At 45.8% G+C, this 16115-nt stretch overlaps 1 protein-coding gene across 2 annotated transcripts in view; it reads right to left on the bottom strand.

The window, feature by feature from the left end:
* The window catches only part of MAP3K9 (mitogen-activated protein kinase kinase kinase 9), a 73536-nt gene that overhangs the window by 28204 nt on the left and 29217 nt on the right, over nucleotides 1-16115 (bottom strand). For both annotated transcript variants that reach the window (XM_079914263.1, XM_079914262.1), the window contains exon 3: nucleotides 672-852. In XM_079914263.1, the coding sequence (XP_079770389.1) occupies nucleotides 672-852 (181 nt within the window). The remainder of the gene's footprint in view (nucleotides 1-671; nucleotides 853-16115) is intronic.

The raw sequence follows: 16115 nt of genomic DNA, 5'->3' as shown, positions 1-16115 counted from the left end.
ATCCTCCCATCAGTGGGAGAAAGATCTTTAGATCCAACATGTCCTTGTGACCTCTTGGGCTGACATTAACTAAGGGACACGGTTGGTCTAATCTTTGACTCTGCAGTTCTGGGCGCATGCTTGAGACCTATCTTTTCCCATTTCTATATCAATGCTCGACAGGCAAGACAGAGCCCTGACTGAAAGCTTAACTGGATAACTGGAAAGGATAATTTCCAGCCCACCCAGAAAAAAGAGACAGCACAAACAATACTCATCAGCTGAAGGGCTTATAGTGAGAACAAGTCCAACAGTAACAGCCACTGTTGCTAAGCAAGCCAGGGTGACCGTGGGGAAGGTCTCCAGGACTGTCTGGGTACCCTCACCACCCTGGAGGTCAGTACGCACTGCCCCTAGAATCTCCTGGTCCTTCCTAGGGAGCAATCACCAACACAAAGGGGCCTACACAGAGGTGGTACTTGCCCCCTAGCACTGGGGGGATTTCTGGCAGATGAAGGTGTTAGAAACTGTCCTTTGGCAACGTGGGATTTAGTGTAGATTGCTCTGAAGGGGTCACCTAGACCTACCTGGGGTGCCTGGGGTTCTATGCAACCCCAATTCTCCAAGTCCCGAAGCATCTGTGCAGCCAAAATAGATCTGGGGAGCGCTGACCCTGCACCTCTGGACCTTACCTCCACACGTCGCTGCCTTTGGAAAACATGGAGGCACGAATGACTTCAGGTGCCATCCAGGCATACGTCCCTGCTGCGCTCATCTTGGTGGTTCGGTGCCATTCCCGAGCCAGGCCAAAATCGGTGATCTTCAGAACCTTTTTGCTCAGGTCTCCGTTCTCCACCTTCTGGAGGATCAGTACTGGGCAAGGAAAGGAATACAGAAGAAACCAGAGTCTGCGTGAATCACGGGGAAACCACACAACACAGAGCCCTCCCGCCATCCTCTTGTCCTCTCCTGCAGGCTCCATCATGTGGCTCCCACGGGTGGCTGGTGGGAGCCGCCATCTTTAAACACCTAGGACGCACCCATTTTGGCGCCAAGTACTTTACAGGCATTATCTTCAACCCTCGCAACAACCTCATGAGGTACATACGATGGCCGTCGCTGCTCTACAAACAGGTGAGGAAGCTGAGATACAGCACCACTAAATAAATCTTCCAAGGCCACTCAACTAATAAGCCAGGACTGAAACCCTGGCAGCCTGGCTGGAGAGCCTTCCCTGCTGCCATGCCACCATACGGCCCACTCACAGCCTACCCTGCTGAGGAGCGGCTACCCGGCCTTCCTGACCTCCAGGCCACCGCTGGGCTTTGAGCACTCTCACAGCACCAGGAGTGGAGGTTGCCTGCTGGGCTTCTAAGGTTTCCGACAGTGTCTCAACAGTTTCCATGAACCTCTCCACGTGACTTTATTTAAAGTCTTAAGAAAGCATGTCTTAGTTTCAGGTGGCCAACATTGTTAACCAACTATCCTCCAATATAAAATAAAAACTAAAGAAAAAAAAAAGCAGGTCATTTGGGCAGAGATTTTCCCTTAATCCAGGAACTCAGCAGCACCCACTGGGGAGTGGCTGACAGGCTGGAGGTCAGAGGGCACACACGCTGAGGCTCACCCAACATGACGGCTCCAGCGAGAAGCATGCCCTCGTGGGAGCCAATCTCCCCCAAAAGAGCAAAAACGCCCATCGACTAAAGTGCTGTAAGCAAAGGCCAGAAACCCTGCCTGAGTCGGCAGCGAGCGAGCTCCTGGGATACGAGGAGGCTGAGCCTCCATCTCCACAGGTGGGACGGTTCCAAGGGCCCTGGGTCAGCACCACCTCTGTGGGCCAGACGCTGAGCCACCGGGAGTTCAGAGCTCTGTACACGGGATTTCAGGGAAGGAAGGGAGATTCTCTCTGCTGTTCAAGTCTAAATGGGGAGAGTGGGGTAAGGGGGCTGGATTTGGGGGCAAGAGCCGCAGGGAGTCCCTCAAGTCACACGACGGTACTTTTCTCTTCCTGCTCCCCCAAACCCCGCCCCGGCACACGTCCACTGAAGTGTTACATAATGAAAGGACGTGGGCCAAAGATCTCTACGTCCTACATGCTTCCCAGAACATCAGCAGTAAAGAGGGATTACAAGCAGCTATAGGGCTGGAAGCATAAGAGAAGTCAGTGCCAGCCACTCCCTAGATCTAATGGACTAAGCCTCCTTCCTCCACACCCTCCCCCTTGCTCCCCTGACACACCCCACCCGCTCCAAGCTTCCAGCATCCTGATGGGTCCAAGCCTCTAAAAGCTTGGGCAGATGAAAACGAACAAACAAAAAACAACTTCCTACATCTCATCTAATCACAAAACTCTTTCCAGATTCTTCTGTGCCTCTCTCCCCTTCTCTGCGGGTAGACAGATAACGGACTGACATGCATGCAGACTGCTGGGGAAGTGGCACCACAGAAACCCACCATGCCCTCTGCAGTGGCGGCAACCAGCTGCTGAGCATTTCCCTGAGTCGCCCTTAAACGGAGGATTCAGAGAGAGCCTTTCCCCTTACAGATCTAATGGGGCTCAGTCCTGTCACCCGAGGCCACCAGGTGGCTGGGACAGGGTGAGGTAGGAGCTGGGTAACAGTTTCACGATGCTGTATGGGTCCAGCTGAGCTTTCTCAGAGCCTCTGCAGGAAAGGGAAGGCAGAGAGGTTTAGATTCTGCGACAGGAAATTGGTTTTTACAAATGGGATGGCATGCTGAAGATGATTTTTAAAATACATCAGTCTGTCAGATGGCTTAAGAGGTATGGCCGAAAGATGAAGACGGGGCAAGAACCAGCCCAGGGGCAGTCTGTCTAAACTGGAATGCATTTAGACAGTGCACGTCCAGCCCAGTTGCACCTAATCTCCATGACTCCCTGATGCCTTACATCCAGCTGACCTCAAACATTTATCGCAACAGGATAAATGCCCCTGAAGGCATCTGAGTTAGAAAGCCCTGGCCTAGGGATTCTGCCCCCAGCAAAGGAGAGCGGGCTATAATCCTGGCAGCTAATAATTCCGGCAATGATTCTCAAGAACAGTGTCCTGAAATACTGATATCTACCAAGTACGCATTACTATTAACAATTAAAGCAACAAAGTTTGTGAAAGCTTTACTTTTTTTTTTTTTGGAGATTTTAAAAATTGAGATGAAATTCACATAACGTGAAATTAACCATTTTAAAGTGAACAATTCAGTAGCATTTAGTACATTCACGTCGTAAACCATCCCCTCTACCTAGTGCCAAAACATTTTCATCACCCCCAAAAAGGAAATTCCATACCCATTAAGCATTGTTCCCCATTTTCCCCTCTTCCCAGCCTCTGGCAACCACCAACCTGCTTCCTATCTCTATCGATTTACCTATTCTGCATATTTCATATAAATGGAATCATACAATATGTGACACATCTGGTTACTTCACTTAGCATCATGTTTCCAAGGTTCATCCACATTGTTGCTCATACCAGCACTTTACTCCTTCTTCTGACTGCATAATATTCAATCATATGTATATACCACTATTTGTTTCTCCTTCTGTCCATTGACAGACATTTGGGTTGTTTCCATCTGTTGGTTACTGTGAATCTACTATGAACACATGTACACGTATACTTGTTTGAGTACCTGTTTTCAATTCTTTAGGAGTGGAATTACTAGTTTATATGGTAATTCTATGTTGAACTTTTTGAAGAATCATCAAACTATTTTCCACAGCAGCTGAACCATTTTACGTTCCCATTAGCAATGTATGAAGGTTCCAATTTCTCCACATCCTCACCATACCTGTCATTTTCCTTTTTCTTATTATAGCCATTCTAGTGGATGTGAAGTGGTATCTCACTGTGGTTTTGATTTGCATTTCCCTAATGACTAACGACGTTGAGCATCTTTTCATGTGCTTTTTGGCCATTTGTATGTCTTCTCTGAAGAAATGTCTGTTGTTTTGTTGTTGAGTTATGAGTTCTTTATATATGCTGGATACTAGACCCTTATCAAATATGTGACTTGCAAATATTTTTCCCTCTCTGTAGGCTGTCTTTTTACTTACTTGATAATGTCCTTTGATGTACAAAAGTTTTTAATTTAGATGAAGTCCACTTTATCTATTTTTCCTTTTGTTGCTCATACAGTACTTTTGATGTAATACCAAAGAGCTGTCAAATTCAAGTTCATGAAGATTTGCCCCTATGTTTTCTTCTAAGAGTATTACAGTTTCAGCTCTTATATTTAGGTTGTTGATCCATTCTTCTTTAAGTTTTGTATATCATATGAGATAGGGGTCCAACGCCATCCTTTTGCATGTGGATATCCACTTTTCCCAGTACTGTTTGTTAAAGGGGAAAGCTTTACTTTTTAAAACAGAGTGGAGCATAGTTCTCTCCAAACATGTTTTCCTGGGTAGGAGAGAAAGGTTATATTCACAGCAGCTTACTTATCTGTACCACTGCTGTCAGCCCATTCCAAGCTTCTACCGCTGACAAGCAGCTGCAGCAGTAACAAACTACTGTGCTTTACTTCTTGGAAAACGTAAGGGTGTTTTATCAAAATCTGGTGAAGTCCATGAAAGTGTATTGTGTAAACCTCCCCTTTCATGGGGGGCAGTGGAACAAATGCTGAAAACTAACAAATCCAAGTCAAGAGGGGACCAGCCAGGATAAGAGAAAGAGGGAGAAAAAGATGCATTTGAACTAAAATCCTAGTGATTAACCAGATATAGGGGCTTGATGGAGAAAGGAGACATCTCCCGCCTTTCAGACATGGGTGACAAGTAGAATGGTAGTGCCCCTGACTGAGAAGTTGAAAGACAAAGCCCATTTGAGGAAACCAAGTTCAGTCTGGGACATAATGGATTTAGGGTGACAGTAACAACAGTCAGTGCAGAACAGAAAAAAGAAAAAAAAAAAAAGAGCAGACAATCTAAATCCCAGGCTTGACATTTTCTATGTAACCCTGGGTAAGTTTCATAGACTCTACATCTCTATTCCTGCTTCTATAAAATGGGGATAAAGATTAAAGGCAATACAGTAATAAAGCACCTAGCAGAATGCCTGACACATAATTAGGAGCTCAGGACATTACAGCTATCATTACTACGATTACGACTAAGTGTCTCATACATAAGTGGAAACCATGGGACTCCAAGTTCAAGGTATTGAGAACCCTGGTAGGAAGCCTGGCAGGCCCTGACACAAAATAACCATGTAATAAATTTTTACTGTATAAATAAATGGAATGGTTGATTAAATAATAATGATAGCTACCCATTATTGCTCATTTACTATGTACAGGCATACCTCGTTTTATTGTGTCTCACAGATATTGCATTTTTTTACAGATTGAAGGTTTGTGAGAACCCTGCGCTGAGCAAGTTTATTGGCGCCATTTTTCCAACAGCATTTGCTCACTTCCTGTCTCTGTGTCACACGTGGCAATTCTCACAATATTTCAAACTTTTTCATTATTATTACGTCTGTTATGGTGATCAGTGATCTTTGATCTTACCGTTGTAATTGTTTTGGGGAACCACAAACCATGCCCACATAAGATGGGAAACTTAATTGGTAAGTGCTGTGTGTGTTCTGATTGCTCCACCAACTGGCTGTTCCCCCATCTCTCTTCCTCTCCTCGGGCCTCCTTATTCCCTGAGACACAACAATACTGAAATTAGGCCATGTAATAACCCTACTATGGTTTCTAAGTGTTCAGGTGAAACTCTCTCACTTTAAATCAAAAACTTGAAATGATTAAGCTTGGTGAGGAAGGCATGTCAAAAGCCAAAAAAGGCCAAAAGCTAGGCCTCTTGTATCAGTGAGTCAAGTTCTGAATGTAAAGGGAAAGCTCTTGAAGGAAATTAAAAGTGCTACTCCAGTGAACACACAGATGATAAGAAAGCAAAACAGCCTTAGTGCCAATGTGGAGAAAGTTTTGGTGCTCTGGATAGAATATCAAACCAGCCACAACATTCCCTTAAGCCAAAGCCTAAACCAGAGCAAGACTCTGACTCTCTATGAAGGCTGAGAGAAGTTAGGAAGCTGCAGAAGAAAAGTCTGGAACTAGCAGAGGTTGGTTCAAGAGGTTTAAGGAAAGAAGCTGTCTCCATAACATAAAAGAGCAAGGTGGAGCAGCAAGTGCTCATGTAGAAGCTGCTGCAAGTTATCCAGAAGATCCAGCTAAGATCATTAATGAAGGGGGCTCCACTAAACAACAGATTTTCAGTGTAGATGAGACAGCATTCTATTGGAAGAAGATGCTACCTAGGACTTTCATAGCTAGAGAGGAGAAGTCAATACCTGACTTCAAAGCTTCAAAGGACAGGCTGATTCTCTTTTTAGGGGCTAATGCAGCTGGTGACTTTAAGCTGAAGCCAATGCTCATTTACCATTCCAAAAATCCTAGGGCCCTTAAGAATTATGCTAAATTTACTCTGCCTGTGTTCTCTAAATGAACAACGAAGCCTGGATGACAGCACATCTGTTTATAACATGGTTTACTGATTACTTTAAGCTCACTGTTGAGACCTACTGCTCAGAAAAAGACTCCTTTCAAAATATTACTGCTCACTGACAATACATGTGGCCACCCAAGAGCTCTGATGGAGATGTACAATGAGATTCTTGTTGTTTTCATGCCTGCTAACACAACATCCATTCTACACCCCGTGGATCAAGGTGCAACTTCGCCTTTGAAGACTTAAAACTATTTAAGAAATACATTTCTTAAGGCTAGAGCTGCCATAGTGATTTCTCTGATGGATCTGAGCAAAGTCAACTAAAAACCTTCTGGAAAGGATTCAACATTCTAGATGCCATTAAGAACATTCATGATGTTCAAAATATCAACATTAACAGGAATTTGGAAGAAGTTGGTTCCAACCCTCATGGATGACTTTGAGGGGTCAAGACTCGGATGGAAGAAGTAACTGCAGATGTGATGGAAACAGCAACTAGAATTAGAAGTGGAGCCTAAAGATGGGACTGAATTGCTGCAATCTCATGATAAAACTTTAACAAATGAGGAGTTGCTTCTTAATGGATGAGCAAAGAAAGTGATTTCTCGAGACGGAATCTACTCCTGGTGAAGATCATTGAAATGACAAAGGTAGAATATTACATAAAACTTAGTTGATAAAGCAGCTGCAGGGTTTGAGAGAACTGACTCCAATATCAAAAGAAGCTCTACTGTGGGTAAAAGGCTATCAGAAAAGCATTGTATGCTGTAGAGAAATCATTTGTCTATAGATGAGAAATAAGAGTCAATCAATGCAGTAGACTTCACTGTCTTATTTTAAGAAATGGCCACCCTGATCAGTCAGCAGCCCTCGACAATGAGGCAGGACCCTCCACCAGCAAAAAGATATGACTCACTGAAGGTTCAGATGATGGTTAACATTTTTTTAGCAATAAAGTTTTTTTTTTTGGGTGGGGGGGGGGGGCTCTCCCGTCGCGGAGCACAGGCTCCGGACGCACAGGCGCAGTGGCCATGGCTCACGGGCCCAGCCGCTCCGCGGCATGTGGGATCTTCCCGGACCGGGGCACGAACCCGCGTCCCCTGCCTCGGCAGGCGGACTCTCAACCACTGCGCCACCAGGGAAGCCCCAAATCGTGTTTTTAATACACTCTTTTATGTGTATACACCTTTGACAGTAAACTTTAAAAAAAAAAGAAGACTAAACCAAGGGCTTCCCTGGTGGTGCAGTGGTTGAGAGTCCGCCTGCCGAGGCAGGGGACGCGGGTTCGTGCCCCGGTCCGGGAAGATCCCACATGCCGTGGAGCGGCTGGGCCCGTGAGCCATGGCTGCTGCGCCTGTGCGTCCGGAGCCTGTGCTCCGCAACGGGAGAGGCCACAACAGTGAGAGGCCCACGTACCGCAAAAAAAAAAAAAAAAAAGATTTAAAGAAAATAAGATGAAAACCCATATGACTCCATCCAGTCCCTCAGAAGCTCCACACGTTCCTCTCCATCACATCCCTTCCCTCTCCCCAGACGTCTCACAATCTTGACTTCTGTTATTTATCCCTTTACCTCACTTTGTCATCTTACCACCTATGTATACATCCATAAATTAAGATATTGCTTAGCTTTGTAAAAGTGAGTGACAAGCACAAATGTAGCTGTGTATACTAGTTTCCTAGGGCTGCCTAACAAATTAACACAAATGTGGTGGCTTAAAACAACCGAAATCCACTCTCAGATCTGACGGCAAGAATTCTAGTCTAAAATCAAGGTGTCGGCCATGGCCATGCTACCTCCAAAGGCTGCAGGGAGAATCCTCCCTTGCCTCTTCCAGCTCCTGGTGTCTGCCAGCAATTCTTGGTGTTCCCCAGCTTAGGGCAGCATAACTCCAACCTCTTCACTGGCCATCTGCCCTCTGCGTCTATCTCTGTTCTTCACATGGCATTCCCATCGCTATGTGTTTGTATCCAAATTTCCCTCTCCTTTTAAAAACATCAGGCATTGGACGAGGTCCAGTCCCTATCCAATAGGACCTCATCTTCACTGGATTACAAAGATCCTATTTCCAAATAAGGTCACATTCACAGGTTAGAACTTCATCACGTCTTTTTCAGGGGGACACAATTCTACCCACAATACAGTAAAAATACTGCCTTTGTTAGATGAAGGCTCTCAAGGAAATAAGCTAAATACAGCGTCTGGCCATGGTCCCAGAGAGCTGACTAGAGCCCTTTCTGGGAAAGTCAGTAAGCACGATCATGTATGAGTAGTAGAAAAACTGCAGAGATGACCACAGTGGGGACATGTGGCAGCAGGGAACTGCGGGGAGAGATGCAGATACTGGACATCCATCAGAAATTTGGTTGGGGAGTGGGCCCCCTGTATTTTCTGTTTCTAAATTCACTCGGGTTCTTGGGGTTGGGCAAAGAAAACACTTCCGTCCGTCCAGCCAACAGGACAAAGAGCTTCATCAGCACATGAGCAAGACAGCCAAATACAGAGAAGAATCCTGACCAGGCTCCCCAGGGAGTCATTCCTCAGGTTAAATTGACGGAACACCAGCAACAGGTGAGTTGGTGATGAGCGTCCTGAGTCACACTACCGGATCTAAACTGCCCCCCTCTATGTCCGATGCACAGCTGCTCCCCTGGGATCTCCTTTCACAGTCCTCGGGTTTCCCTTCATCTATCTCCCACATCCTGTACCCCACTTTCTCTTTCTGCTGCTTTCCTCTTACTTTGGTGATATGCATTCTCCAACAGCTCTTTAGAAAGAACACATGGAAGGTATGGTTTTTTTTGTTAGAAAATGTCTACATTCCATCCCCATACTTGGCATAAAAATGATTGGAGATTTTCCTTCATCGTTTTGAAGGCATCGTGCATCCATTTCTTGCTTCCAACACTGCAGTTAAGGAGCCCCGAGCCATTTTGCTTTCTGATGCTCTGTATGTGACATGTCTTTTTCTTTTGGGAAATTTTTAGTCTCTTCTTAATCCCCAGTGTTCTGAAATATCAAAGGAATAGGAATACATCTTGGGTGGGGACTTCGTGAGTACTTCCAAATCTGAACTCTCATGCTCTTCAGTTACAGGGAATTTTCTTGAAGTATCTTACTGTTATTTTCCTCCCCTATATTTCTCTGTTTTCTCTCTCTCTAGAACCTCTATTATTTAGGTATTAGTCTTTCTTTACTGGTCCTCCAGTTTTCTTATCTTTTCTCCTCTATTTTTCATCTTTTTTGCTTTTTGATCTTCTTTCTGAGATGTCATCACTTTGTCTTCTAACCCTTCTATTGGGTTTCTTCTCATTTCCCCTATCATGATTGTAATTTCTAATGGACCTCTGTTTTGTTCTCTGAATTTTTTTTTCAGTTGAGTGGCAAGAGCACATGTAGCCGTGTAATGCCTGTTTCTGTAATACGGGCACAATATCCTTTCTTTTACCTGAGCATATTACTAATGGTTCTTTTTTTATTTCTTTGTTTCTCCCAGTGCAGTCTGTCTCAGCTGCTTTTTCTATTTGTGCTTTGGTCTCTAATGCACTTTTGCTCAGAGTTGCTGTACTCCTTGATTGTCTGTTCATGATCAAGAACCAAATTGGGCTTATGCTTTAAAAAGGAAATCCTTATGTTTCAAAGGTACATACTGAAATATTTACCCAAAAAAACATAATGTCGCAGATGTACTTCAAAATAATCAAGGGTGGAAATGAGTGGGGTGACTGAAGAGACAAGATTACCCATGAGTTGGTCATTATGGAAACTGCCTGAGTACATGAGGGTTCATCATGCTGTTTCTCCTTCCTTGTGTGTGTGTCTTCCATAATAAGTTTGGGCGGGGGTTGGGGGCAAGGAGTGAGGGATCAAAAGCTAACTAGAACCTCTAAGCACACAGAAGGAATCTGTCAACTTCCAGCTTCTCTGGAGGGAGAGCCAGGGAAGCCTAGACAAGAACACCTGTGGTCATTCTGTTGAGCTGGTCAAGCACTCTTCCAACTGTGGGAAAATAAAGGTCTGGCTGCCAGTGTGCTGGGAATCAACTTGGGGGAGGGCCAAGGTGGTCGCAGGCTTCCGTATGTAAACAGTTATCTCATCACTCCATTTTTAAATTAAAGTCCCCATACCCATACCCTGTGCCTGCGTCCCCCAGTCCAGAAACCAGTTTCCTCTTCCAAAAGGAAAGGCAGGCAGCTGGCCGCACGGAGTGGAGGAGGAATGCATTTCATATCATCGGTACCTGACCCGTTTTATTTTAGCACCCGCTTCGCTCCAGTTCTGGAGGTACCAGGTGCTGCCAGTTCCTAGACTTTTAGGGATTCTGTGATATAAATTCGTTCTTTGCTTTCCTCACTGTCAGGTTAAAATTATCTTTCTCAAACCTCCTAAGTTAGTTACGGCTCATCTGTTTTCCAGCTTCTGAAACTTCGCTACTGTTGTCTACTCTGCTGTTGGTCTTGTGAGTTCCTGTAGTTCTAGCTGGGTTTTAAGAGAGAGCACAAGCTGAGGTAGTATTTGTATGTGTTCAGCCTGCCATCCCAGCCCAGATCCTGCCTTTGCTTTCGTTAGTTTGCTGGGGTAGGGAGAAGGAAACTGACGTAGTCTGTATCCAGAGGTATCCTGCAGGGGCTTCCAGCTTTCCTTGGCTTGGGTCTTCTATCTCTCCCAGTTGGAGAAATCTGTCCTCTTGCTCGCTCCTGTCAAAGCTCAGAGTTCAACCACCAGATGTACGTCACAGCATCCTCTCCCACCTTAACCAGAACTATCTCTGAGCTTCAACAAGGCAGAAAGGAAAAAGCAACAGATGAAGACCCAGAACGCCTGGGTTCTGGCTTCAGCATTGTGCGATCTTCACCAGGCCCCTGTGCCCCCATCTCTGACATTCTCAGAGTCTATAATTCCCTGAAAGCTGTGTTGGTCTCTCCTGGGGTCAGCCAAGCTCCACCACCCACCTGAGCTGAAGCACAGCTACACTCAAGGGCGAAGAGGAGTTAGGCCAAATGATTCTACCCCAGAGAAAAGCTCCACTCACCAGACACAGCCAGGCCTGAGTCAGCACTGGAGACGCTAGCTTCCTGCAGCCCACTGCCTGCAGTGGAGGTGGGAAGAAGACCTTGGGCTCCAGCCCCACCCAGCAGCCCAGGGTACCAACAGGCCAGCAGTAAGCACACAGCAGGCCCTCTGTGGTGCTGAATCAGCCAGAGCCACATAGAAGAGCCTCACTCATGGGGCGCCAGCATGCAGTGAGAGCACGGCCAACATCCAAGCCCCAGCCTCTCCTGCGCCCTGGCCCTCAGCCCACTGTCCCTCCAGGCAAGACCAAGAGAGGCCAGACAGACTTGCTCGCCCGGGCAAATGATTCACCACCTAGACTTCTTGACTCTGCGTCTCAGCAGAGCTGTGGTGCTGCCCTGCCGGCAGCCGCTGAGGACCCAGCCGCGTTCAGCACTGTCAGCAGAGCCGCGCTAAGCCAGCATAGAAAACCGCGCTTCCCAACAAACATTTGGGCACAGGCAGCCAGAAATCCCTGTCGGAAGAACTACGGAAAGGTGGGGAGAACCGGGTGCTTGGGGAATTAGGTTCCACCCCCTCTTGGTAAAGAAGAGGAAACCAAAGTTAACGGATGTGTGCGATGAACTCCTGGCAAAGCCAGAGAACAGTCGGTACAATGAGTGACCTTGTCCTATGACCCAGAGCCAGGGCAAAGCTGAACTGTAATGACCTCCCTTTCTGGGCCTGTAACCTGAAGAGGCATAATAGGCGCTCAATAAATACTTGTCCTGAATGAATGAATACAAACCACCCGCAAAGGTTTCTAATTAAGTCAGTTAAGGAGTGGCCCCCAAATACCTGTTTGAGGGTTGACTACACTGGCTTCACCAAAGAAGCTACGGCAATGATTCCTAATCTTTTAAAATATGTCCGTTCAGCTTACAAAATGTTATTATGATGGCAGATGTACTTTTAGTGTGTGTTGATTAAGAAAAAAACAATAACCAGAGTTCATGTTCGGGGGCGCCTTCGTGTGCGCTGCAGCTGAGCTAAGTTATTTAAATGCATAATCTTTTTTTTCTTTTTTTAAATAAATTTATTTATTTATTGGCTGCATTGGGTCTTCGTTGCTGTGCACGGGCTTTCTCTAGTTGGGGCGAGCGGGGGCTACTCTTTGTTGCGGTGCGCGGGCTTCTCATTGCGGTGGCTTCTCTTTGTTGCAGAGCACGGGCTCCAGGTGTACGGGCTTCAGTAGTTGTGGCACGCGAGCTCAGTAGTTGTGGGGCACGGGCCTATTTGCTCCGCGGCATGTGGGATCTTCCCGGACCAAAACTTGCACCCGTGTCCCCTGTACTGGCAGGCGGATTCTTAACCACTGCGCCACCAGGGAAGTCCTACGTGCATAATCTTATTTAATTCTCTCAACCATTCGGGAAGCCACTTCAGACGTGGAGAGTGAAATTCAGAGAGGGTGGTCCACAGGTGCAAGAGGCAGGGTCAGGACACAAGCCAGGTCTGGAGGAAATCACAATGAGAGCCCAGGACCACCATGCTGTATTAAACACGCCGATGAAAAGTGCTTTTAAATGAATTTGTATTTTATCAACACAACAGCACCTACACACCTTTGAAAAACAGAAATAGGAATAGTTACACTTTCTACAATGCATTTAGATTCAAAGGCACCTAGCAGTAGCCCCCTCCCCAGGGGTCTGCAGCCCACCACTGGGAACTGCTGACCACAGTGCTGCCACTGGAAGACCGTTCTGCAAAACAACAGCCAGTAACTGTCCCTGAGGAAAGGATCCACCCGTCTGCCATCATCTCGCATCCAATCAGGTGTCCCAAAGCCTGTGCTTCCAGAGGAGTGGATGGGAGGGCATCTCCAAGGAAGGGTTAAAAGAGAAGGACAGAGTCAGCAGCATTTGTGATAAAGAGAAAACAAAGTGAAAACACAGCAGAAACGAACTGCTACTTTAGCAATCCTGGCAACGTATCATGAAAGGACTAACAAGGGATTAATGATAGGAAAAGAGCCTAAAATCTGTGACCTAGACTGCTAGTCGCCCTGCAGTGGTTACTCTCCCCTCCTCCCATAGTAACAGAACCCTCCATTTCAAGATGGGCACCTGGCCACGGATAACATTAACATTTCCCAGGCTCCCTGTTCCAAGGTACAGCCAAGTGACTAAAAAGTATCATGTGGCTGCTTTCTGTAACCTGTCTTGAAACACATCAGCTCAGGGCCTTTGGCCCTTCTTTTCACCCCTTCCTACACTGTGCTGCCCAGAACATGAACGTGATAGCTGGAGCTACCATCTTGGACCAGGAGGAGAAGATCGTGCCCAAAAGTTGGCAGAGCTATGGATGGGAAGGAGTGTAGGGCTCGTGGAACAGAGATGCCATGCCAACCATGGACTGTATCCCGTCCAACTTTTACATACAAGAGAAGAACTTCTTATTTCAGCCACTGTTACTTTGGGTGTCTGTTTCTCAGAGCTCACCTAATCTAACTAATACAAAGTTCAATTCCACTACTACAAAATCTCTTTATAGCAGAACAGAAGTAGACATATTAAAATTGAAAATCTAAACCAAAAGCAATATTCCAGGCAATAAAATCTCCATAAGATATAGCCAAAGATTTGGACGGCCTCTCCAAGCTGCTATAAAATGATTCAACTTGAAACGTGTTTCAGCTGCATATTTTTTTTAAGTAGAATGTCATGTTCTATATTAAGTGTTTACTTAAATCCCTCCCCCCCAGAAGCCCACGTGTATAGAGGGCCCATATGCATTGTGTTAAGTACTGAGTGTTCAAATATAAATTAAACCAGTACCTTCCCTCAAGAAGATCACTAACCAAGAGGGAGATTCAGGGAGTAAGAAAAGCTAGAGCAGGAGGTCTTTATTTTTTATTATGAGCCTTGGGATATCATTTGGCTTGTTAAACTAGATAATGTACATGCATTACTTTAAAAATACGTGTAAAAGAGATGCAGTAGGCAATTTAATAATATATGTGACTATATTATAATAAAGTATTAGTATACCAAAATACATAATTTGATCATACTACTTTTTGTTAAGAATATGCTATCTATCACATAGAAAAACACCTGAAGGATATATACCTAAATGCTATCAGTAGTTATCTCTGGGTACTGGGATTTGGGGTAACAAGTTATTTTTTTCTTTTATGTTCATCTATATTGTTGAAATCGCTAAAATAAACATGTATTTTTTTGTTAAAATTATGTCATTTAATAATAACAATAGCTACCATTTCTTGCATGCCTGCTATGTCCCAGGTATAATACTAGGAACTTCACATACGTCACCTCATCCAGTCTTCATCGCAACTCTGCAAGGGGGGTAACATCCTCATTTTATAAATGGGAAAGCTGGGCTCAAAGGTTAAGTAACCTTTCCACATCTAGGCAGAGAGAGAGGCAGGAGGTGACTCCTGCCCGTGCTCCTTCCCCTATACCTTGCTGCCCCCTCCCCTCGGGGGTCCCAGTGTTTAATAGTTTCATCTCTACAATACCTTGCATCTCCACAGTGCTGGTCTCTCCTATGCCACGGTGTATGAACCACATCTGCATCTGATGTGTCTTGGGGTGGGCTCAGATCATAAATTAATTGGGCAGGCTGCTCACCTAATCCTATGTCCTGTATGGACAGAGCCACTGCTAAGAGTGGTTTTCTCTGTCAAGTTTATGGCTAATTCTCACTGGGAGGGACAAGGAGGGATAACTGTGTCCAGAGCTGAAGAAAACTGGCAGAGAAGCCCCGGAAGCTAGGAGTCAAACCTAATTCTACTTGAGTCCACTGTCCTTTCCACTAGAACCCTGAGGGTCTCTAAAACCAAACCATTTGAGTATTGCTCTAGATCCTTCTAAGGGAGGGAACCGGTCCCTTGACATTTAAATGGGAGTGCTTTAGAAGTAAAGGCTGTAAATACTTGAGGAGCTAGAAGACACTCAAAGTGGGACAGCTTTGGCAAGGTGCAGTGGCAAACGCTTGCTGGGGGGCAGCCTCTCACCAGCCTTAATTCAAGGCACAGGTGTGCTAAGAGCACTACGGCTGAGACAGTACATTAGCTTGAGGGTTGGGCGAAAGGTATGGACGGCGGGCAGGACAAGTCACCCTCCTGCGCCACCATTTTAGACGCTTTGAGTTTTGCTTTGGGTGATACAGGCTGACCCTGCAAACTCAACACCACTGATCATCTTTAAGTCACAGCCCTCTAGATGGTATAGCTAGGCCAACCATCAGGAAGGTCAGTGGGAGAGCTGGGGAGAGAAAACTTAAATGTTCACAAGTGTGAGGATAAGAACTCATAAAGCAGAGAAGTCCCAGGATCCTGAAGTTCCGCTACCGACACTTCATCCTCGAGACAGGTGTGTATCTGGTGCTAAGCAGTAGCAGGTGGGCCCAACACAGCTGTTCAGTGAAGCGCAAAACAAAATGTTCTCAATCCAGAATCTCCACTTCAATTTACAGAATCCTCTCCCATCAGCCCTTCAGCCACTAGGCTGTAACGACCATGAAACACCCAACACTGACCCATCTCTAACTTTCCACCCACCTCTAGGACCCCTGGTGCTTGGCCCAGTGCGTATCTAACTGTCCCTTTCACAGGGCAATCTTCAGTTCCTGCCCCCAC

Source organism: Stenella coeruleoalba (genome assembly GCF_951394435.1).
Source record: "Stenella coeruleoalba genome assembly, chromosome: 2".
In the NCBI taxonomy this organism is placed as follows: domain Eukaryota; kingdom Metazoa; phylum Chordata; class Mammalia; order Artiodactyla; family Delphinidae; genus Stenella; species Stenella coeruleoalba.
Note: the sequence above shows the minus strand (reverse complement) of the source record. Positions and strands in the feature narration are given on the sequence as shown.